This window comes from Monodon monoceros, unplaced genomic scaffold (assembly GCF_005190385.1).
Source record: "Monodon monoceros isolate NGI ecotype Baffin Bay Population unplaced genomic scaffold, NGI_Narwhal_1 Super_Scaffold_15, whole genome shotgun sequence".
NCBI classification, from domain to species: domain Eukaryota; kingdom Metazoa; phylum Chordata; class Mammalia; order Artiodactyla; family Monodontidae; genus Monodon; species Monodon monoceros.
Window position 1 is genome coordinate 12,654,588 of NW_021703771.1, and position 24,832 is coordinate 12,679,419.

At 39.3% G+C, this 24,832-nt stretch overlaps 1 protein-coding gene across 1 annotated transcript in view; it reads left to right on the plus strand.

Moving 5' to 3' along the window:
* Positions 1-22,106, plus strand: part of MEI4 (meiotic double-stranded break formation protein 4) — a 198,503-nt gene extending 176,397 nt beyond the window's left edge. The window contains exon 4 of the mRNA XM_029224287.1: positions 21,755-22,106. Within this exon, the coding sequence (XP_029080120.1) occupies positions 21,755-22,024 (270 nt within the window). The 3' untranslated portion in view covers positions 22,025-22,106. The remainder of the gene's footprint in view (positions 1-21,754) is intronic.
* The last annotated feature ends 2,726 nt before the right edge of the window (positions 22,107-24,832 follow it).

Genomic DNA, 24,832 nt, shown 5'->3' on the forward strand with positions numbered 1-24,832 from the left:
AAGGGTTTTAAACAGCAAGGGGCCCCTGATTAAACAGTACCATGTGAGGTCACTAGAGTATGAAATATGAGGTGAAAATTTTGCAAAATTTACTTGTATTCTTGTCACTTAGTTAGAACAATATCAGGCCAATATCCCTGATGAACACTGATGCAGAAATTCTCAACAAAATATTAGCAAACCGAATCCAACAATACATTAAAAGACTCATACAACATGATCAGGTGGAATTTACTCCGGAGATACGAGGATGGTTCAACGTCTGCAAAGCAGTCATCATGCTCCGTCAAATTAACAAAATGAAGAGTAAAAATCATCTCACTAGACGCAGAAAAAGCACATGATCAAATTCAACATCCATTTATCACAACGACTGTCAACAAACTGGGTATAGAGGGAATGGACCTCAACGAAATAAAGACCATATATGAAAAACCAATAGCTAACATCATACTCAACGATGAAAGGCTGAAAGCTTTTCCTCTAAGATCAGAAACAAGACAAGGATGCCCACTCATCACTTTTGTTCAATATGGTTTTGGAAGTCTTAGCTACACTCATTATGTAAGAAAAATAATTAAATGTCATCCAAATCAGAAAGGAAGAAGTAAAACTGCCACTATTTGTAGGTGACATGATACCATGTATAGAAAACCCTGAAGGACTCCACCAAAAAATCTGTTAGAACTAATAAATGAATTCAGGAAAGTCACAGGATACGAAATCAATGTACAGAAATCATGTTGTTTTTATATACTAATAATGAGCTATCAGAATGGGAAATTAAGAAAATCTCATTTATAATGGCATCAAATAGAATAAAATACCTAGAAATAAATTTAACCAAAGAGGTGAAAGAACTGTATCCTGAAAATGATAAGATACTAATGAAAGAAAGCGAAGAAGACACAAGTAGATGGAAAGGTATTCCACGTTCTTGGGTTAGAAGAATTAATATTGTTAAAATGTTGCCCATACTACCCAAAGCAATATACAGATTCAGTGCAATCCCTATCAAAATTCCAATGGCATATTTCACAGAACTAGTGCAAATAATCCTAAAATTCATATGGAACCACAAAAGACCCTGAGTAGGTGAAACAGTTTGAGAAAAAAGAACAAAGCTGGAGATAATAATACTCCATGTTTTTCAAACTGTAATACAACGCTATAGTAATAAAAACAGCATTGTACTGGTGCAACAAAAAAGACACACAGATCAATGGAACAGAATAGAGAGCCCAGAAATAAACCCACACATGTATGGATGATTAATTTACAACAGAAGAGCAAAGAACATGCAGTGGAGAAAGGACAATCTCATCAGTAAATGCTGTTGGGAAAACTGGACAGCCACATGTGAAAGAATGAAACTAGACCACTATTTAACACTATACACAAAAATTAAAATGGATTAAAGACTTGAATGTAAGACCAGAAACCATAAAATTGCTAGAAGAAAACATAGGCAGAAACTCATTTACATTGGTCTTTGCGATGTTGTTGTGAATCTAGCTCCAAAAGTAAGGGAAATAAAGGCAAAAATAAACATGAGATTCCATTAAACTAAAAAGCTTCTGCACAGTGAAGGAAAACCATGATTAAAATTAAAAGGCCACCAACTGAATCAAATATTTTCAAATCATATTTGTTAAGGGGTTAATATCCAAAATATATAGAATTTACACAACACAGCAACAACAAAAAAAATCTGATTAAAAATGCGGAAAGGATCTGAGTAGACTTTTTTTTCAAAGATGATATACACATGGCCAGCAGGTACATGAAAAAAATGCCCAACATCACCAATTATTAGGGAAATGCAAATCAAAACTACAGTGAGATCACCTCACATTTGTTAGAATGACTATTATCAAAAAGACAAGAAATTACAAATGTTGGTAGGCTGTGGAGCAAAAGGAATGCTTGTACATTTTGGAAGGACTGTAAATTGGTACAGCTACAATGGAAAACAGTATGGAGATTCCTCGAAAAATAAAGAATGACCCAGTTATTCCACTTCCGGGTGTTAATCCAAAGAACACAAAACACTAATTCAAAGAGATACATGCATGCCAATGTTCATTATGGCATTATTCATGAGAGCCAAGATATGGAAACAACCTAGGTGTTCACTGGTGGATGATGAATGGATAAAGATGTAGTATATGAATACAATGGAATACTACTCAGCCATTAAAAAGAATGAAGCCCTGCCATATTCCACAATGTGGATGGACCTTGAAGGTATTATATTAAGTGAAATGTGTATGATTTCACTCGTGTGGAATCTAAAAGAACAAAACAAACAAAAAAAAACAAAGTCACAGATAACAGAGATCAGATTAGTGGTTATCAGAGGGGAAGGGAGTTAGGAGTGGGCAAAATGGGTGAAGGGGGTCAACTGGATGGCGATGGATGGTAACAAAATAAGCAAACCAAAAAAACAGGCTCATAGATACAGCAGGCCAGGGGGGTGGGGATGGGTGAAATTGGTTAAGGTGCTCAAAAGGTACAGACTTCTAGTTATAAAATACATGTCATGAGGATGTAATGTACAGCATGGTAACTATGGTTAATAATACTGTATTGCATATTTGAAGATTGCTAAGACAGTAAATCTTAAAAGTCCTCATCAGAAGAAAAAAACATTTTTAACTGTATGGTGGTGATGGATGTTAACTAGACTTATTGTAGCGACCATTTCACATATATACAGATATTGAATTATTATGTTGTACACCTGAAACTAATATACCATTCTATGTTATACCTCAATAAAAACAAGTGTGAAAGATGAGGAAGAAATTTGGGAAATTTATTTTACATTCTTGTGACTTCTTAGATCTTTTGAATACCTTCGTGTAACTTGCCTCAACTTCAAGACAGACTGGTGTCTTCCAGATCAGTTCAGTTCTGATGCTTAGCCACCTGGACTCAGTGCAGACTTCACAGGGTACACAGTCTCCAACAAGACTGCCCTTATTTCAAGTGCCAGCCACTGGTTCAGGGGTCTGCACTTCTGACCAACTGGCTACATATGTGGGGGAGTTCCTACTCCCCCCTTGGGCTTGATAATTTAACAGAATGACTCATAGAACTCAGGAAAGTATTACACTTATTTTATTATAAAAGATACAGATCAGGATCAACCTAATGAAGAGACACACAGTGTGAGGTCTGGGAGGGTCCTAAACATAGAACTTACGTGCCCTCCCCTCCTGGAATCAGGGTGCGGTGCCCTCCAGGTATATCAGTGTGTTCACCAACCAGGAAGTTCCACTCAGCATCATTTTCCTGGACTTTCTTATGTAGCTGTGACTGATTGAATGATTGGCCACATGATTGAACTCAGTCTCCAGCTCCCCAGAGGTCAGGCTGGCTCAAAGCCTCAATCTTTTGATTACATGGCTGGTGTTGCAGGTGACCAACCCCTATACTGACTCATCTCATTAGCATAATGTCAAGTAGGAGCCAAAGGCCCACCATGAATAACAAAGACACTCAGGATATTCCAAGGACAGAGATCAGACAAATGCTTCATTATACAATATGTGCTTACTGAACTTTTTTTCCTACACTTTTATGAAAAATAATATACCTTTAAACCAAAGTTCTTATTTAATGGAAGCCTATGCATGTTTTTCCTTCAAGGTAATTCCTTGAAGACTATCTATATAAAACATTATTGCTGCAAAGATATTATATACATACTTATGAATCATTAAAATAAGTATTTATGTCCATATTAATTATATGCAATTGTATACACAGATATAAACATATGTATGCATGTATGTGTATACACACACAATTTTTCTAAAATAAGTTGTGTATATAGTTTGGGTACTCTTTCTCTGAGTTTTCTCTTTTTTTTTAACATCTTTATTGGACTATAATTGCTTTACAATGGTTGCAGTTGCTTTGTATTGCTTTATTGTATTGTAATTGGTTTGTATTGCTTTATAACAAAGTGAATCAGTTATACATATACATAAGTGCCCATATCTCTTCCCTCTTGCAACTCCCTCCCTCCCACCCTCCCTATCCCACCCCTCTAGGTGGTCACAAAGCACCAAGCTGATCTCCCTGTGCTATGCGGCTGCTTCCCACTAGCTAGCTATTTTATATTTGGTAGTGTATATATGTCCATGCCACTCTCTCACTTTGTCCCAGCTTACCCTTCCCCCTCCCCGTGTCCTCAAGTCCATTCTATATATCTGTGTCTTTATTCCCAACTTGCCCCTAGGTTCTTCATGGCCATTTTTTTTTTTTATTTTTAGATTCCATATATATGAGTTAGCATATGGTATCTCTGAGTTTTTTTTTTTTTTAACATCTTTATTGGGGTATAATTGCTTTACAATGGTGTGTTAGTTTCTGCTTTATAACAAAGTGAATCAGTTATATATATACATATGTTCCCATATCTCTTCCCTCTTGCGTCTCCCTCCCTCCCAACCTCCCTATCCCACCCCTCCAGGCGCTCACAAAGCACCGAACTGATATCCCTGTCCTATGTGGCTACTTCCCACTAGCTATCTACCTTACGTTTGGTAGTGTATATATGTGCATGCCTCTCTCTCGCTTTGTCACACCTTACCCTTCCCCCTCCCCATATCCTCAAGTCTGTTCTCCAGTAGATCTCTGTCTTTATTCCTGTCTTACCCCTAGGTTCTTCATGACATTTTTTTTTCTTAAATTCCATATATATGTGTTAGCATACGGTATTTGTCTTTCTCTTTCAGACTTACTTCACTCTGTATGACAGACGCTAGGTCTACCCACCTCATTACAAATAGCTCAATTTCATTTCTTTTTATGGCTGAGTAATATTCCATTGTATATATGTGCCACATCTTCTTTATCCATTCATCCGATGATGGACACTTAGGTTGTTTCCATCTCCGGGCTATTGTAAATAGAGCTGCAATGAACATTTTGGTACATGACTCTTTGAATTATGGTTTTCTCAGGGTATATGCCCAGTAGTGGGATTGCTGGGTCATATGGTAGTTGTATTTGTAGTTTTTTAAGGAACCTCCATACTGTTCTCCACAGTGGCTGAACCAATTCACATTCCCACCAGCAGTGCAAGAGTGTTCCCTTTTCTCCACACCCTCTCCAGCATTTATTGTTTCTAGATTTTTTGATGATGGCCATTCTAACTGGTGTGAGATATTGCATTGTAGTTTTGATTTGCATTGTAGTTTTGATTTACATTTCCCTAATGATTAATGATGTTGAGCAGTCTTTCATGTGTTTGTTGGCAGGCTGTATATCTTCTTTGGAGAAATGTCTATTTAGGTCTTCAGCCCAATTTTAGATTGGGTTGTTTGTTTGTTTGTTATTGAGCTTAATGAGCTGCTTGTAAATTTTGGAAATTAATCCTTTGTCAGTTGCTTCATTTGCAAATATTGTCACCCATTATGAGGGTTGTCTTTTCGTCTTGATTATGGTTTCCTTTGCTGTGCACAAGCTTTGAAATTTCATTAGGTCCCATTCGTTTAATTTTGTTTTTATTTCCATTTCTCTAGGAGGTGGGTCAAAAAGGATCTTGCTGTGATTTATGTCATAGAGTGTTCTGCCTATGTTTTCCTCTAAGAGTTTGATAGTTTCTGGCCTTACATTTAGGTCTTTAATCCATTTTGAGCTTATTTTTGTGTATGCTGTTAGGGAGTGATCTAATCTCATACTTTTATATTACCTGTCCAGTTTTCCCAGCACCACTTATTGAAGAGGCTGTCCTTTCTCCACTGTACATTCCTGCCTCCTTTATCAAAGATAAGGTGACCATATGTGCGTGGGTTTATCTCTGGGCTTTCTATCCTGTTCCATTGATCTATCTTTCTGTTTTTGTGCCAGTACCATACTGTCTTGATTACTGTAGCTTTGTAGTATAGCCTGAAGTCAGGGAGCCTGATTCCTCCAGCTCCGTTTTTCTTAAGATTGCTTTGGCTATTCAGGGTCTTTTGTGTTTCCATACAAATTGTGAAATTTTTTGTTCTAGTTCTGTGAAAAATGCCAGTGGTAGTTTGATAGGGATTGCATTGAATCTTTAGATTGCTTTGGGTAGTAGAGTCATTTTCACAATGTTGATTCTTCCAATCCAAGAACATGGTGTATCTCTCCATCTATTTGTATCATCTTTAATGTCTTTCATCAGTGTCTTATAATTTTCTGCATACAGGTCTTTTGTCTCCGTAGGTAGGTTTATTCCTAGATATTTTACTCCTTTTGTTGCAATGGTAAATGGGAGTGTTTTCTTGATTTCACTTTCAGATTTTTCATCATTAGTGTATAGGAATATAAGAGATTTCTGTGCATTAATTTTTTTTTTTTCTGTGCATTAATTTTGTATCCTGCAACTTTACCAAATTCATTGATTAGCTCTAGTAGTTTTCTGGTAGTATCTTTAGGATTCTCTATGTATAATATCATGTCATCTGCAAACAGTGACAGCTTTACTTCTTCTTTTCCGTTTGGGATTTCTTTTATTTCCTTTTCTTCTCTGATTGCTGTGGCTAAAACTTCCAAAACTATGTTGAATAAGAGTCGTGAGAGTTGGCAACCTTGTCTTGTTCCTGATCTTAGTGGAAATGCTTTCAGTTTTTCACCATTGAGGACGATGTTGGCTGTGGGTTTGTCATATATAGCCTTTATTATGTTGAGGAAAGTTCCCTGTATGCCTACTTTCTGCAGGGTTTTTATCATAAATGGGTGTTGAATTTTGTCAAAAGCTTTCTCTGCATCTATTGAGATGATCATATGGTTTTTCTCCTTCAATTTGTTAATATGGTTTATCACGTTGATTGATTTGCGTATATTGAAGAATCCTTGCATTCCTGGGGTAAACCCCACTTGATCATGGTGTATGATCTTTTTAATGTGCTGTTGGATTCTGTTTGCTAGTATTTTGTTGATGATTTTTGCATCTATGTTCATCAGTGATATCGGCCTGTAGTTTTCTGACTTTGTGACATCCTTGTCTGGTTTTGGTATCAAGGTGATGGTGGCCTCGTAGAATGGGTTTGGGAGTGTTCCTCCCTCTGCTATATTTTGGAAGAGTTTGAGAAGGATAGGTGTTAGCTCTTCTCTAAATGTTTGATAGAATTCACCTGTGAAGCCATCTGGTCCTGGGGTTTTGTTTGTTGGAAGACTTTTAATCACAGTTTCAATTTCATTGCTTGTGATTGGTCTGTTCATATTTTCTACTTCTTCCTGGTTCAGTCTAAGAAGGTTGTGCGTTTCTAAGAATTTGTCCATTTCTTCCAGGTTGTCCATTTTATTGGCATAGAGTTACTTGTAGTAATCTCTCATGATCTTTTGTATTTCTGCAGTGTCAGTTGTTACCTCTTTTTCATTTCTGATTCTATTGATTTGAGTCTTCTCCCTTTTATTCTTGATGAGTCTGGCTAATGGATTATGTATTTTGTCTCCTCAAAGAACCAGCTTTTATTTTTATTGATCTTTGCTATCGTTTCCTTCATTTCTTTTTCATTTATTTCTGATCTGATTTTTATGATTTCTTTCCTTCTGCTAACTTTGGGGTATTTTTGTTCTTCTTTCTCTAATTGCTTTAGGTGCAAGGTTAGGTTGTTTATGCGAGATGTTTCCTGTTTCTTAAGGTGGGCTTGTATTGCTATAAACTTCCCTCTTAGAACTGCTTTTGCTGCATCTCATAGGTTTTGGGTCGTCGTGTCTCCATTGTCATTTATTTCTAGGTATTTTTTGATTTCCTCTTTGATTTCTTCAGTGATCACTTCGTTATTAAGTAGTGTATTGTTTAGCCTCCATGTGTTTGTATTTTTTACAGATCTTTTCCTGTAATTGATATCTAGTCTCATGGCATTGTGGTCAGAAAAGATACTTGATACGATTTCAATTTTCTTAAATTTACCAAGGCTTGATTTGTGACCCAAGATATGATCTATCCTGGAGAATGTTCCATGAGCACTTGAGAAAAATGTGTATTCTGTTGTTTTTGGATGGAGTGTCCTATAAATATCAATTAAGTCCATCTTGTTTAATGTATCATTTAAAGCTTGTGTTTCCTTATTTATTTTCATTTTGGATGATCTGTCCATTGGTGAAAGTGGGGTGTTAAAGTCCCCTACTATGAATGTGTTACTGTCCATTTCCCCTTTTATGGCTGTTAGTATTTGCCTTATGTATTGAGGTGCTCCTATGTTGGGTGCATAAATATTTACAATTGTTATATCTTCTTCTTGGAATTATCCCTTGATCATTATGTAGTGTCCTACTTTGTCTCTTTTAATAGTCTTTATTTTAAAGTCTATTTTGTCTGATATGAGAATTGCTACTCCAGCTTTCTTTTGGTTTCCATTTGCATGAAATATCTTTTTCCATCCCCTTACTTTCAGTCTATATGTGTCTCTAGGTCTGAAGTGGGTCTCTTGTAGACAGCATATATATGGGTCTTGTTTTTGTATCCATTTAGCCAATCTGTGTCTTTTGGTGGGAGCATTTAGTCCATTTACATTTAAGGTAATTATCGACATGTATGTTCCTATTCCCATTTTCTTAATTGTTTTGGGTTCGTTATTGTAGGTCTTTTCCTTCTCTTGTGTTTCTTGCCTAGAGAAGTTCCTTTAGCAGTTGTTGTAAAGCTGGTTTGGTGGTGCTGAACTCTCTCAGCTTTTGCTTGTCTGTAAAGGTTTTAGTTTCTCCATCAAATCTGAATGAGATCCTTGCTGGGTAGAGTAATCTTGGTTTCAGGTTTTTCTCCTTCATCACTTTCAGTATGTCCTGCTATTCCCTTCTGGCTTGCAGAGTTTCTGCTGAGAGATCAGCTGTTAACCTTATGGGGATTCCCTTGTGTGTTGTTTGTTGTTTTTCCCTTGCTGCTTTTAATATGCTTTCTTTGTATTTAATTTTTGACAGTTTGATTAATATGTGTCTTGGCATATTTCTCCTTGGATTTATCCTGTATGGGACTCTCTGTGCTTCCTGGACTTGATTAACTATTTCCTTTCCCATATTAGGGAAGTTTTCAACTATAATCTCTTGAGATATTTTCTCAGTCCCTTTCTTTTTCTCTTCTTCTTCTGGAACCCCTATAATTCGAATGTTGGTGCATTTAATGTTGTCCCAGAGTCTCTGAGACTGTCCTCAGTTCTTTTCATTCTTTTTTCTTTATTCTGCTCTGTAGTAGTTATTTCCATTCTTTTATGTTCCAGGTCACTTATCCGTTCTTCTGCCTCAGTTATTCTGCTATTAATCCCATCTAGAGTATGTTTCATTTCATTTATTGTGTTGTTCATCATTGTTTGTTTCATCTTTAGTTCTTCTAGGTCCTTGTTAAATGTTCCTTGCATTTTGTCTATTCTATTTCCTAGATTTTGGATCATCTTTACTATCATTATTCTGCATTCTTTTTCAGGTAGACTGCCTATTTCCTCTTCATTTGTTAGGTCTGGTGGGTTTTTATCTTGCTCCTTCATCTGCTGTGTGTTTTTCTGTCTTCTCATTTTGCTTATCTTACTGTGTTTGGGTTCTCCTCCTTGCAGGCTGCAGGTTCGTAGTTCCCGTTGTTTTTGGTGTCTGTCCCCCGTGGCTAAAGTTGGTTCAGTGGGTTGTGTAGGCTTCCTGGTGGAGGGGACTAGTGCCTGTGTTCTGGTGGATGAGGCTGGATCTTGTCTCTCTGGTGGGCAGGTCCACGTCTGGTGGTGTGTTTTGGGGTGTCTCTGGGCTTATTTTGATTTTAGGTAGTCTCTCTGCTAATGGGTGGGGTTGTGTTCCTGTCTTGCTAGTTGTTTGGCCTAGGGCGTCCAGCACTGTAACTTGCTGGTCGTTGAGTGAAGCTGGGTGCTGGCATTGAGATGGAGATCTCTGGGAGATTTTCGCCAGTTGATATTATGTGGAGCTGGGAGGTCTCTTGTTGACCAGTGTCCTGAAGTTGGCTCTCCCACCTCAGAGGCACAGCAGTGACTCCTGGCTGCAGCACCAAGAGCCTTTCATCCACACGACTCAGAATAAAAGGGAGATAAAGTAGAAAGAAAGAAGAAGGAAGGAAGGGAGAAAGGAAAGAGGAAAAGAAGGAAAGGAGGAAGGAAAGAAAGGAGGGAGGGAGAGAGGGACGGTGGGAGGAAGGAAGGAGGGAAGGAAGGAAAAAAGAAAGAAGATAATGTAAAATAAAATACAGTTATTAAAATTAAGAAAAAAAGTTTTTAAAAAATGAACGGATAGAACCCTAGGACAAATGGTGGAAGCAAAGCTATACAAAATCTCACACAGAAGTATACACATACACACTCACAAAAAGAGGAAAAGGGGAAAAAATCATAAATCTTGCTCTCAAAGTCCACCTCCTCAATTTGGGATGATTCGTTGTCTATTCAGGTATTCCACAGATGCAGGTACATCAAGTTGATTGTGGAGCTTTAATCCGCTGCTCCTGAGGCTGCTGGGAGAGATTTCCCTTTCTCTTCTTTGTTTGCACAGCTCCCAGGGGCTCAGCTTTGGATTTGGCCCCGCCTCTGCGTTTAGGTCGCCAGAGGGCGTCTGTTCTTCGCTCAGACAGGACGGGGTTAAAGGAGCCGCTGATTCGGGGGCTCTGGCTCACTCAGGCCGGGGGGAGGGAGGAGCACGGAGTGCGGGGCAAGCGTGCGGCAGCAGAGGCCATCGTGACGTTGCACCAGCCTGAGGCGCCCCGTGCGTTTCCCCGGGGGAGTTGTGCCTGGATCCCGGGACCCTGGCAGTGGCGGGCTGCACAGGCTCCCCGGAAGGGGGGTGTGGACAGTGACCTGTGCTCACACACAGGCCCCTTGGTGGCGGCAGCAGCAGCCTTAGCATCTCATGCCCGTCTCTGGGGTTCGCGCTTTTAGCCGCGGCTCGCGCCCGTCTCTGGAGCTCCTTTAAGCAGCGCTCTTAATCTCCTCTCCTCACGCACCAGGAAACAAAGAGGGAAGAAAAAGTCTCTTACCTCTTCGGCAGCTCCAGACTTTTCCCCGGACTCCCTCCCAGCTAGCCGTGGAGCACTAACCCCTTCAGGCTGTGTTCACGCCGCCAACCCTGGTCCTCTCCCTGCGCTGCGACCAAAGCCCAAGCCTCAGCTCGCAGACAAGCCTCTCGGGCTGGTGAGTGCCGGTCGGCACCGATCCTCTGTGCGGGAATCTCTCCGCTTTGCCCCGACCACCCCCGTTGCTGTGCTCTCCTACGCGGCTCCGAAGCTTCCCCCTCCGCCACCCGCAGTCTGCACCCGCGAAGGGGCTTCTAGTGTGTGGAAACCTTTCCTCCTTCACAGCTCCCTCCCACTGGTGCAGGTCCCGTCCCTATCCTTTTGTCTCTGTTTATTCTTTTTTCTTTTGCCCTACCCAGGGACGTGGGGAGTTTCTTGCCTTTTGAGAAGTCTGAGGTCTTCTGCCAGCATTCAGTAGGTGTTCTGTAGGAGTTGCTCCACGTGTAGATGTATTTCTGGTGTATCTGTGGGGAGGAAGGTGATCTCCGCGTCTTACTCTTCTGCCATTTTCCCCTCCGCCTCCTCTCTGAGTTTTCTTAAAATGCAGTGTATCTTTGAAAAGACACTGCTACTAAACTTTCTAGTATACTTGCCAAGAAAAACTATTTTGTAGTAATTTTCTGTGGATAATGCTCAGGAACATATTAGTTACGCTAAAATAAGTAACGTTATTTGATGGTACATCACGTCTTCTAAAATCACTACAAAAATTATTCTGCATAAGAAAATTTCCCACATGAATAAGATACTTTTTAAACTTTAATATTTTAATGGAATGCTATAGTAAATTCAATTTATTAAACTGAATGAATCAAGCCTCATTTATACATTTGTCATACCCATCACCTGCTTTGAATTGTGCAGTGTTTGTTAGTTATGTCCTTGGAGGCACATTCAAGCATACAGAGCTCCTTTTCCATTCTAGGAGACCCAGTCTGAGTTTTATAGTTTTTCCCTTGCTGTCAGTTCTCACTTCTTTTGCTTTCCTCTAGCAGGACTTCCTCCTCTGTCCTTGTTACCTTCAGAATGAGCCCCTGAAGTGAGCTGAGAGGATCTGAGTGAGGACCCGAGACCCTCCTGCAGAGTCACATGCACAGTCCAGCAGGAACTGTCTCCTAGTGGACATTTCACTGTCTCAGGGTCTGCAAATTCCAAGACACCTGATGTCTGGAAGTTAGACATCTGGAGAAGTTGGCTTCTTATTCCCCCAAAGTGGAACATTTTACAAGAAACCGCTGTATTTCCTTACATTATAAAATTAGAGTATGAAAAAGTTTTTGAATGAAATATTCATTTTTCAGTGCTGAAGCCACTTTCTTGAAGTATTTGGAGAGTTTTTTGGTTATATTAGTGAAATATATCATCTTAAAGTTTTAATGTCATTTTTATATCAGATCCAGATATTACATTTTGGGGTTAAGTTTGAATAAAGAATCAATCACTTTTCTAATGTTAGCGGCATAGTTTAGTTTCTGAAAAAGGTAAAATTTATTGTAATTTCAGACTAAAATTCAGAAACAAATACAGTTACATTTAAAATGTGGTCAGTGTTTATTTTAAACATTTCTTTGAAATTAACCCATGATAGTCAACTTACTTGGGAACGTTTTTTTTTTTCCTGAAAATAATTGCTTATAAAGCATATAACCAAGTCCATACAGTGCTGGTTAAGCAAACTAACTGATCTGTCTTACAAATGTGGGTACTCCTCAGAATACTTGATTTTCGTTTTGCAACATGTATCTAAAAAAGATGAGAAACATTTTTATAACCTGTGTATTAATATATGTATACTGAGTTGTTCTCCCACTTGTTTTATTTTCAGTGCATTTAAGTTAACTTAATTCCCCATAACGTATTTAATTTTCCTTGTAAGCCATTGCTAGTTTAAAACAGAGGCATTTAGCATTCTCCGTTGAGATTATGTGCTGAGTGCATTCTTCATGTTTTTGACTGTAACTCATCCAGGAGCAATGCAAATACAAGAACACTCTTACAATATACATCCCATTGTATTATGCTTATTCCCATATGTAATTTTACCTTGAACCGAGATGCCTAAAGGATATGAAGCCATACTTCTAGTCATCTTTGTATAATTTCCATCTCAGCATGCAGTTGGCTGTAGTTACTGAGGAGATGTTCTTTGAAGGAGACACGGAAGGTTAGGTCCTCTGGTTCTATATTCCTTTCTTTACATTTGTCATCAGGTAGCGACTTTCACCAGCACTAACATACCAAAGCTTTCTGTAGAACCACTTAGCACTTTTGTAACAGATAAGTTTCCCCAGCAGCCTCTCAGCACAAAGGTAATGAAAATAGTCAAACCAGATAACTGTCTCAGAGTTGGAAGTCTAGTGCCTTGTCCTAAACTTTCTGCATTGCATATGGATCTTTTCTTTTAAAAAAATTCTCTAGAGTATCTTCAAGTAACAAATTATAGTTATTATAATCATGGTTATAGAAGTATTTCATATAGTAGTAAAAAAAACACTAAATGTTTTATATATATTTTAATAAATCAACTAGAAGTTAGCAAAACATTTAAAATGTTGTTAAACAATATCACATGGCTATAGCATGATTGCTTTTTCTTTTATTCAAAGATTATTTCTATTACGACATTTCTTTGTTCTTAAAAGTAAGTTATCAAATTCATGATACCAAACACTTTAAAAAGGGTAAATTTTACTGTATGTCAATTATATCTCAAAAAATCTGATTTTTAAAAAAAGAGAAATGGTGGTCAGTTGATTTTTAAAAAAGAACAAAAGAACAAGAAATGCAGTACTCACTTTGCTACAGACACAGTCTCTATGTCAATAAATGTTCATGAGAACACATTCAGTTTTTTCTCTTTTGTGTTTCCAGACTTTCCTGGGTGCTGTGCAGTTTCACTTAGCCCTTGAAAGCAAGTTCTGATAAAATGATTTCATTGAATCAGTAGTGACACATGTTTAAAATAGGAAGAAAAAGGGACAAATGTGTTGGCTTTTAATTTCTGTAAATACAACCCCGTTCAGTTGTGCTTTGGGAGATAATTAGTAGATTGATGTGAGGCCAAAGTTAGCTTTCAGTTTCCAAACAAAAGTATCGGAAAAGATCTGGTCACTTATGAGTCCACCCCCTGTTGTCACTAATCTTAGGCTTTGGATCCAGTGCTCTTAAAAATGTATCTACATTTCTTGCTTACTTTGGCACATTTATCAATGCTTAGCTAAGCAGCCTCTAGATTCTTTTTTAGTCTGGGTGGTCATCGATTCTACTCCAGCAAATCTGGTTTCTGCCTTCTGCCTGGTTGCGCAGGTTTTGATGCTGTCTTGGATAGTCTTTAGAGTCCTGAAGAGGAAAGTTTCTTGTTGATTTTATCCCCACTGCCTATTTGGACCTGTGTTTGCCATAAATAGCGGCCATCTGGATCTCTGTTTCTAATATATATCAGACATTTCACCAGCTCTGATTTCTTCTACTCACGCGGTGTCTGAACTGCATGGTGGTGGTGGCTTCACTTAGTGAAAGCAGTGCATTCTCTCTGCTATAAGGTATAATAATGACAAATTATACTTTCGTCATTTCTCCTGTTCTCCGTGCCTTCCTTCAGGAAGATAAGTGTCAGGCATGAAAGTAACCATAGACCTCACGGAACCAAACACAGTCTGTAAGATTTTCTTAACATATAGGCCTGACTTGGCCTTTGACTGCTTGTACCAGTCAGATGGGTCTGGTTCCACTGCCTTAAAGAAGGCTGAGAGGTGGGGTCTGTGCCGAGTGAGCTGTTGCAGAGAATGCTGACACCCCCCCCAACTCCCCCTTTAAGCTCTCTGCTGCTCCCTTGCCCCAGTGCATACTGAACGACCAGAGACTGAGAGCCCTGTGGTGGAAGCCAAACAGGTGTTGGCCTATGCTGACGATAACTTTCAAGTCATCTCTGCAAAAGAATCCTGCCATCCCATCCAGTAGGAGCTGAGCCTACAGGGTGATCATTCACGACTAACTCGTTTCCTGCCCTTCAGCGTCGTCTCACACAGGTGACTCAGCTATCTTTAGAGTTCCTCTATAGCCCATATAGCATGCACGCACTCTGCATTGCCATTATTTTCTACTTCTTTGTCTCCCTAGAGGCGTACGAGGAGCTCTCCTACAGGTAGGGATCCTGTCCTATTCACCTCTGCGTTCTCAGCACTCACCGTGGGGTCTGGCGTTTGCAGGTACCCAATCAGTGCTTGTAACAGGACTGAAGCAAGAGAGGAGGCGCGCGTGAGGCAGGCAGAAACATAACGTCATAAAGTGCTAAGTATTCGCAGCTAAATTCATCCTTAATGAATTCAGCTATTTTTATTCCAGTCTGTGAGCCCTGCTCTTTCACTTAATAGACTCTTATAATAATAACAAAGTCATCCGGTTTGTACTGCTTTGTCAAGAACTACTGTGATGGAAGTCCAGACAAATAAATGATCTGTTTGCTTCTCAAAATGCCTGAAAGGCATTTCCAGCCTGAGACTAAGTTTAATATTGTGGTATAAAGTAGTGAAAAAGTTTCTCTGAGTGGGGTTGATGACCCCATAATTAAGGGTGCAGATCCTAAGAAAGCAGTGGGGATGCCGGGTAAAGCTACTTCAAGTTGACTCAGGGGATCTCATAGAACAAAGAAATGCTTTGTCCCTATATTGGGAACTCTCTGTTCTTTACACAAAGAGATTTGAGAATTAAAACTGATGTGGGATCTATCTTATTATTATGTCCAACAATCTGCTATTCTGATGACCAAGAAAGGGATGAATTGGAGTCAAACCACAGGAGATTTTCCCAGAGAGATGTGCAAATATAAAATGTAAAGCACTTGGGGTTTAATCTGTGATGTTATTGAGTTAGTCACCAAAAGGGCGTACTGCTTAGAAGGTCATTTTTACCAACCTACCACTAGAATAGATGAACAAGTTGATTCATCTCACACTAGTCAATTAACTGGACCTTTTCCTATTTCCTGTAAGATGCCGTGTTTAACCCACACCTACACCTACTTCAGGGCCTTCTCATATCAGAAAGACTTTAAAATAATCGTCTCACATTTAGGTTCCTTGTTACCACCCTTCTATGCAAAAAGGAATTGTCTGCTAGATGACTGCTATTCATGAAGGATTTTCTTGGTAGAGGAAAGTAGGTGAAGGTACATCATCAGGTTCTTACGCATCTCTACAGGAACAGTTCACAGTGAACGTGGAACGCTCCCAACAGTTGACCATAGTACAGTACTCGAATAATACCAGTAGCTTTCCTCTAGGTTCAAAGTACCTTATGGATAGGGATGATACCTTTTTCACTTTGGGTAAAAACATAATGATGGCGATGATGATAAATGATAATAGGTAATACTTATTTGAAAATTTGCGATCCTGTGCTGTGTTCTTAATATTCAGCCTCAAGAAACAGATTTGAGAAAAGTAGGTAAAATTGGTTAATGAGAAAACCATCATCTTTAAACAAGGCTAATTATGACAGATTTCTTAAAAATTCTGTTATGTCTATTCCTTTCATTGATATTTTTATGTATAACTCTTTCAGATTTATACTGAAAGATTAAACTACTTCCCACTGGAAACATGGCAAAATATCAAGATCCTAAATGCTAGTCATTTTAATAGTTTAGGATTTTTCATCTAAGTTACCTACAAATTAGACATTAGCCTCTTAGAACCAGTCTCTAGGATGCAACATTTTAGGCAGATACCTATACCATTATCTATTAAAGCAAAATGGATTAATATCCATTGACTCCTTTTTATTCTTTTTGACCTGACACTTTGATCAAAAGGTGATTCACCATCTATACCCCTCACTCCCTTTGAGCCTTGGCCCACGATTCATCCCTAGGAAATCTTCCCTAATTAGCTAACTACACTCTGCTCTGATCAGCCTTTTGCCTTATACTCCCTCGGTATGGGTCTGGCACCCAGGTTGCCAGGGTTCTATTGTAACCATAAGTTCATTGATTGTGTGTGTGTGTGTGTGTGTGTGTGTGTGATTTATATTTTATATAGATGATATATAATATGCATGTGGTTCTCCTACTCTGTTCTCAGGCACTGCTGCTAGCATGGTCACGTGCAGTATCGCACTGGGCTCTTTCAGTACCTTCTCGTGTGCTTCAGAAGCTGCAAGCTGCTTGGTAAACAGCTGCTAGAGAGTTAACTTTTATCCTCCTCAGCTCCTTGACTGAAATCTACTGCCTTCTAGTAGATAAAAAAGGCTAAGTTATTAAAACTTAGGGGTAAGTTTTTCACTTAATTATCAGGTAGACAACTGACCTTTTCCTTTGAAGTATTGTGCTGAATTCATTCTTTTAGAAACTGCTTGTTTTAATTGTATCTTACTTATTGCTTCTGTCTAATAAAATCTGGCATGTGGGATACTGAGCCAATGGCATATTGTATTCTGTGAACATTTAATTTAACATTTAGGCCATGCACCTATACTCTTTGACTTGGTTTTCTGCCCTTTAACGATCCAGTTTTCTCCTTCATCTCTTACATTTGGAGCAATAAGAAAAATGTCGTGGTTTTTTTTTTTTTTACCCTTTCCGTAGCAGCATGCTTATTTCTGAAAGAGTCAGACTGCACTTCTGCATGCCCTTGGTTAGCACACTTAAATTGTCAAAGTGTTGAATTTAGTGAACTATTTACATTTTCATATTTTTCAGCATTATATATAAGCATCCAAACTGCAAGCCACACCTTACATGTACAGTCCTTTTGCTACATGACCAGCTGCCAAGGAGTGTGACTGTTTTTGTCCCTTTAGCCATCTCTGTCCCTTCTGTGTCAGAGACAGCAGCAAGCAGCACCTTTCCAAGACAAAGGAAACTTAAGAGTTTCCTTCCTGCCCAGATCAAGTCTCAAGCTTCGGATTTTAAAAGACCGAAATGGAAGAAGGGAGCCCCAGCACAGTGCAGGAAGGTACAGCCATCCTGCGTGGGTATATTGAGCTGCACAATGCCATCCAGAATCTGGCCCTTCCTACTTATCCATGGGCAGCCTTCATCCTCAGGCTCACAACAAGGCTGCTGGACCTCCAAGCATTACATGTGTATTACCAAGCAGGACCAGTGGTGAAGAGAGAAGGCAAAAGTGCATTCCACCAGATTTTGCCTGCTATTAAAGCACTTTCCCAGAAGCCCCACCCAGTTACTTATATTTCCATTTCTTTGACCAGAATTAGCCTTAAGAGAGACTGGAAAATACACATTTTTTGTTGATCCGTTGTCATTCTGAACAAAACTGGGGTTCTGTTGATGAAAAATGAGGGAGAAGTGGGTATGGAGTAAGCAAGTAGATATGTCTGCTTCAAGGATAATAAGTCTTTATAAAAATATCAAGTTAACCCTGACTGAATTTCAACTGAAACAACAATTAGGAAACTGGCACCATTTGTCTGTAGCCTTAATTTCATAATCTAAGTTTTGAAGTAAAATTTTGCAGCATGTAAAGAAATTTTTTTTTTTACTATTTAAATAAATATTTGGATACTTTGACTTTCTCAAGCCCAACTCAGAAATAGAAAAATAATCATAAGAAATATTTAATTCTAAAAGTGACCTACAAAAATACATAGTGATTTTCCTACCAGGAAAGTATTTCCTCTTCTGAAGGTCCCCTACTGTATAAAATGGGATTAGGTATAAGAAGTAGTCATGGGACTATCGAAGCTGCCTCTCAGGGGTCCTTCAGTTCAGAAAGACCCAGATAGAGAGACAAATTGATAGCTTTCTATTGGATGTACAGAGCCATCATGCTTGTGTACTGGGCTTCATTCAGTCTTCCTGGTAGGTGTTCAGGCAAAACACGTGGGCATTTTCCAGGTGAGTATGTTTCATCTGTGTTGGGGATTTTCCAGCACTGGTGCTGTTCAGTCTAATTTGACAGTGAGAATGTAAAAATTACACCAAAATATAGTAGAAGGGTATCAGCTGTCATCTTAATTCCATTTATTTTAGTTTTTATTCAGCTTATGCACTATTTCATAAAGTGTCTGAACATATGATTAGGCAGAGCAGGCGGCTGCCAGTGTGATAAGATTCAGGAACTACAGGAAAGACCTCCCCCACAGACATGCCATCTGAGTCACAGTGAGCCAGAGGGCTGCTAAGGGGTGTAAGTTAAATGTATACTGTCTCTAAATGGAGGAGTTCGTTTCAAGTTAATGTTCTATGAGATGTAAATATCTTGGAGCAAAAGAGTTTATCCAATTAATATTATGAGAATAGGCATTTGGGATAAAGGTGGAACCCAAGACAGATAAATTCTGGTAAAAGCAAAGTCCCAAACAACGTAGAGAAATGGGACACTACAGGGAACCCCAGCCCACCTGGAAGCAGAGCTAAACACGCCCAAAGTGAGATTCTCCAAGCAAATGGAAAGGGACCAAGACATACTCTGCCTGCTTTACACCCATAAAACTCCTGGAAGAAACATAGGCAGTGAGTGCCTTGACATTGGTCTTGGCAATTATTTTTTGGATTGACACCAAAAGCAAAAATCAACCTGGGGCTACTTCAAACTTTTAAAAAGCTTCAGCAAAGCAAAGAAAGTCAACAAAATGAAAAGGCAACCTACTGAATGGGAGAAAATGTTTGCAAATCATATACCTGTTAAGAGGTTAATATCCAAAATATATAAAGAACTCATATATCTCAATAGCAAAAAACCATCCAATTAAAAAATGGGCAGAGGAGCTGAATAGACATTTTTCCAAAGAAGATGTACACATGGCCAATAGGTACATGACAAGATTCCCAACATCACTAGTCATCAGGGAAATGCAAATTAAAGCCACAATGAGCTATCACCTTACACCTGTTAGGACGGTTATTATCAAAAAGACAAGAAATAACAAATGATGGTGAAGATGTAGAGAAAAAGGGAACCCTTGTGCACCTGCTGGTGGGAATGAAAACTGGTGCAGCCACTATGGAAAACAGTATGGAGATCCCTCAAAAAATTAAAAATAGAACTACTGTATGATCCAACAATTCCACTTCTATTAGTATTAACTAATTTGAAACACTAGTTAGAAAAGATATATGCACTGCACCCCTGTGTCCACTGCAGCATTATTTACAACAGCCAAATAGCCAAGACATGGAAACAACCTAAATGTTGTCGATGGATGAATAAAGAAAAGGTGGGGTATATATACACATGCATATATACATATATATACACACACACACACACACATATATATATATGTATGTAAAATGGACTATTATTCAGCTGTAAAAAAGAATGAAATCATTCCATTTGCAACACATGGATGGACCTTGAGGCATTATGCTAAGTGAGATAAGTCAAATAGTAAAAGATAATTACTGTGTGATCTCTTTTATATATGAAACTGAAAAATAAACAACTGAGCTCCTGGATATGGAAAACAGATTGGGGGTTGCCTGAGGTGAGGGTAGGGGGCAAAATGGGTGAAGGGAGTCACAAGGTGTAGATTTCATTATAAAATGAATAAGTCATGGGGATGTAATATACAACATGATGACTATAGTTAATAATACTGTATTGCATGTTTGAAAGTGGCTAGGAGAGTCAATCTTAAAATATCACAAGAAAAATTTTGTAACTATGTAGGCTGATGGATTTTAAATGGACTTATTTTGATGATCATTTTGCAGCATATACAAATATTGAATCATTACATCGTACACATGAAACTAATATAATGTAATGTCAATTATACCTCAGTCAAGAAAAAGAAAGTATCAGTTATCTGTATATGTTTTATTCTTTTATCAGATAACCTTGTTGAAGATAATTCCTCTGGGCTCTAACAGAATGTTTCTTCATTTATGTGTTATTACAGTGGATAAATTTGTTGGAATGTTTCCAACATATTTCTTAATAAGCAAATGATAAAGCCAGTTTATATCTTTACATGCTTCCTGTATCCCCTCATGTTCTGCTTTCCACTGTGCACTTTTTAGGCCTTGCTTTGATTTTTCTCACTTTCAGCCATCTAGGCCAAATAATTTCTACAAGAAACACCTGCATTTCTTCTCATGACCATCTGTCTGATTCCACACAATCTAATCCTCCTTTTCCCCAGTTTGTGTAGTCTCAGGATGAGATCACATCTAGTCGCTTACAGGTCATAACCCTAACTGCTTTAGGACTGAGTTACACTTCGAAACATGTTCCTAAAATCCTACCGCCAAAGAGCCTTTTGTTATCATTGACAGGAGTATTGGAAGTCTTTGGTGAAGCACTGAATTCAACACACAAGATTTGTTGTGTGTTAGACTCTCTGCCGAGTATTCGCAGATTCATCTCAGTAACGAATTATAGCAGCACCGTAGAGAAAGGATTCAGAACTTTGCAAACCATGAGAAGAAAAAGTCATTCACCAAGATTGGAAGAGGAAATGTTCTCTTTTGGTCTCTCTCCCCCCACTCCAATCAGAGGAACGGGAAGATAGAAGGTGTTAAATAAGCCAAGTATTTTACTTTTTGTTCAAAAATTTGATCTCTTTATTTGGCTTTTGCTGATCTGAGCTACAACCAATATTTTTTTAAAGGAGTTTTTTAAATTGGAGTACAGTTGCTTTACAGTATTGTGCAACATTGTATTAGTTTATACTGTAAAGCAAAGTGAATCAGCTATACATATATCCCCTCTTTTTTGGATTTTCTTCTCATTTAGGTCACTGCAGAGCACTGAGTAGAGTTCCCTGTGCTATACAGTAGGTTCTCATTAGTTTGTTGTTTATCTGTAGGTGCAAGCCAGTTACGACGTAACACGCTATGAAAATATTTTCTCTGTTTTCTGCGTTCTGGAACAACTTCTTCAGAAGGAAACCGAAGAAGGCAACGCTTCAGGAATGGGGCATGAGGACCAAGAAATCAAGAAATTTCTTCAGAAGCATGATGAAACTATTTTGCAACTCTCTGATGCATTTCCTTTATTTACTTTTTATTTATGGAGACTGGGCACTCTCTTGAACTCAGTAGAGATAGGAACTGTTGAAAATAACTCACGTCCTTAGTAATTTACCAAATACCAGAAGCATACTAAAGTTGAAATTATGAAGATCTTGTGCTTAACAGATTTTCAAGAATATTTTTAAATGAGCATTTTAAATGCATCTCTAAATATAATCATTAATTCAATTTAATAGTCTTAAATTGTGTATAAAAGATTATGAGTCATATTTCTATACTAAAATCAGCCAGTTTCAGTTGAGAATGCCCTCCTTATTCTTACGGAACGATATCTTACAATATGTTACTCAATACAGTCTAGCTCTGTTATTCTCTAAAATGGACCATTGTCTTTTATTAAAAAATGAGATTTTAAAAGATTTTCATGTAATAGATGCTAAAAGGTAACAGAAGAGATCTTATGTTTTGTTACTTTATCAACAGAGCATTTAAAATAAGTGGTTATAAATGTTTTTGTTTTTATTTTTGTTTTTTGTTTTTTTTTTGCAGTATGCAGGCCTCTCACTGTTGTGGCCTCTCCCGTTGCCAGAGCACAGGCTCTGGACGCGCAGGCTCAGCGGCCATGGCTCACAGGCCCAGCTGCTCTGCAGCACGTGGGATCTTCCCGGACCAGGGCACGAACCCGTGTCCCCCGCATCGGCAGGTGGACTCTCAACCACTGCGCCACCAGGGAAGCCCAATGAGATTTTTTTTAGCTTTTCTTTCTTAAATAGTTTCACTTATATAATTTTCTGTTGTCTTAGAGGGGACTCAATGTAGAAGGAGAAAAGTTCTTAACATTTGTAAACCTAATGGCCTTTAATTTCATATAATCAACATATTTGTCAAGTCCTTTTGAAAGTACTAGTTGCTAAAAATGTTGTTTGGTTTTCAACAAATTGTATGTTTTGATTCTGTTGATTATATAAAATATTCCTGTTGTTAAAATGTAGTTGTTATGTGTAATTAAGTCTAACATCTGTCTAGAAATATACTTTATATTTATTGAAAGTATATTTATACTTATGAACGTATTCGTTGAATTTTCCAGTCACACAATTTCATTGACTTTCATTCAATTATTAAAATCATAACCAACTAACTTAATGAGAACACATTATTTACTTTCCTATAGTGCAATTTAAGGCACAACAAATACAAATTTGCTTTATTAATTGTATGTGATATTGTATATAAGTTAATTACCATTCCTGAATGTCATTGGTATTAAAAAACAATTTATATAAAATCGTGTCATTATCTGACACACATTTGTGGAGTTATTTCTAGCTTTCTATCACTAGAAAAGATAAAACGTTTTTTATAATACTGAAACAAAATGTATCAGTCAGCTATTGTAATGTAACAAAGAACCACAAAATCTTAGTAGTATACAGCAATAAGTGTTTCTTCTCAGCTATCTGTAGGTTGCTACAGGGTCAGTTCATCTGGGCTCTGCTGGAAAACTCTCCTGCATTGGCAGCTCCCACTGGGCAAGGTTCCTTTTTATAGATTGGGCTTGGTTCTCTTCCACGTGTGCTTACCCTGGGCAAAAGCAAAAGGGCTCGGCTGAGAAACCACACAATGTTACTCCTGCCCACATGCCTGGGCCGAGTTACTTCAAAGGGTCAAGCTCAGAGGAAGGAGACAGGGAAGTACCCTTCACCTTGAGTGGAATATGATTGAGACATAGGAAATGATGTTGGCCTCTTATTTGCCTTTCATTTAATATGAAAGTGCTCTAAGTTGTTTTAAGAATCAACTACCGGGCTTCCCTGGTGGCGCAGTGGTTGAGAGTCCGCCTGCTGATGCAGGGGACACGGGTTCGTGCCCCGGTCCGGGAAGATCCCACATGCCGCAGAGCGGCTGGGCCCGTGAGCCATGGCCGCTGAGCCTGCACGTCTGGAGCCTGTGCTCCGCAGCGGGAGAGGCCACAGCAGTGAGAGGCCCGCGTCCCGCAAAAAAAAAAAAAAAAGAACTACTAGGACGAGGGGAAGATGGGAGAAGAGTAAGAGGCTGAGATCACCTTCCTCCCCACAGATACACCAGAAATACATCTACACGTGGAACAACTCCTACAGGACACCTACTTAACACTGGCAGAAGACCTCAGACCTCCAAAAACGCAAGAAACCCCCCACGTACCTGGGTAAGGCAAAAGAAAAAAGAATAAACAGAGACAAAAGAATAGGGACGGGATCTGCACCAGTGGGAGGGAGCCGTGAAGGAGGAAAGGTTTCCAAACACTAGAAGCCCCTTCGCGGGCGGAGACTGCGGGTGGCAGACGGGGGGCCTTCAGAGCCGCGGAGAACAGAACAGCAACGGGTGTGGAGGGCAAAGCGGAGAGATTCCCACACAGAGGATCGGTGCCAACCGGCACTCACCAGCCTGAGAGGCTTGTCTGCTCACCCGCCGGGGCAGGTGGGGCTGGGAGCTGAGGCTCAGGCTTCAGTCGGAGCGCAGGGGGAGGACTGGGGTTGGTGGCGTGAACACAGCCTGCAGGGGGCTAGTGCACCACGGCTAGCCGGGAGGGAGTCCAGGAAAAGTCTGGACCTGCTGAAGAGGCAAGAGACTTTTTCTTGCCTTTTTGTTTTCCTGGTGCACGAGGAGAGGGGATTCAGAGCGCTACTTAAACGAGCTCCAAAGACGGGCGTGAGACGCAGCTAAAAGCGCGCACCCCAGAGACGGGCATGAGACGCTAAGGCTGCTGTTGCCACCACCAAGAAGCCTGTGTGCGAGCACAGGTCACTATCCACACCTCCCCTCCCGGGAGGCTGTGCAGCCCGCCACTGCCAGGGTCCCGGGATACACGGACAACTTCCCCGGGAGATCGCACGGCGGGCCTCAGGCTGGTGCAATGTCATGCCGGCCTC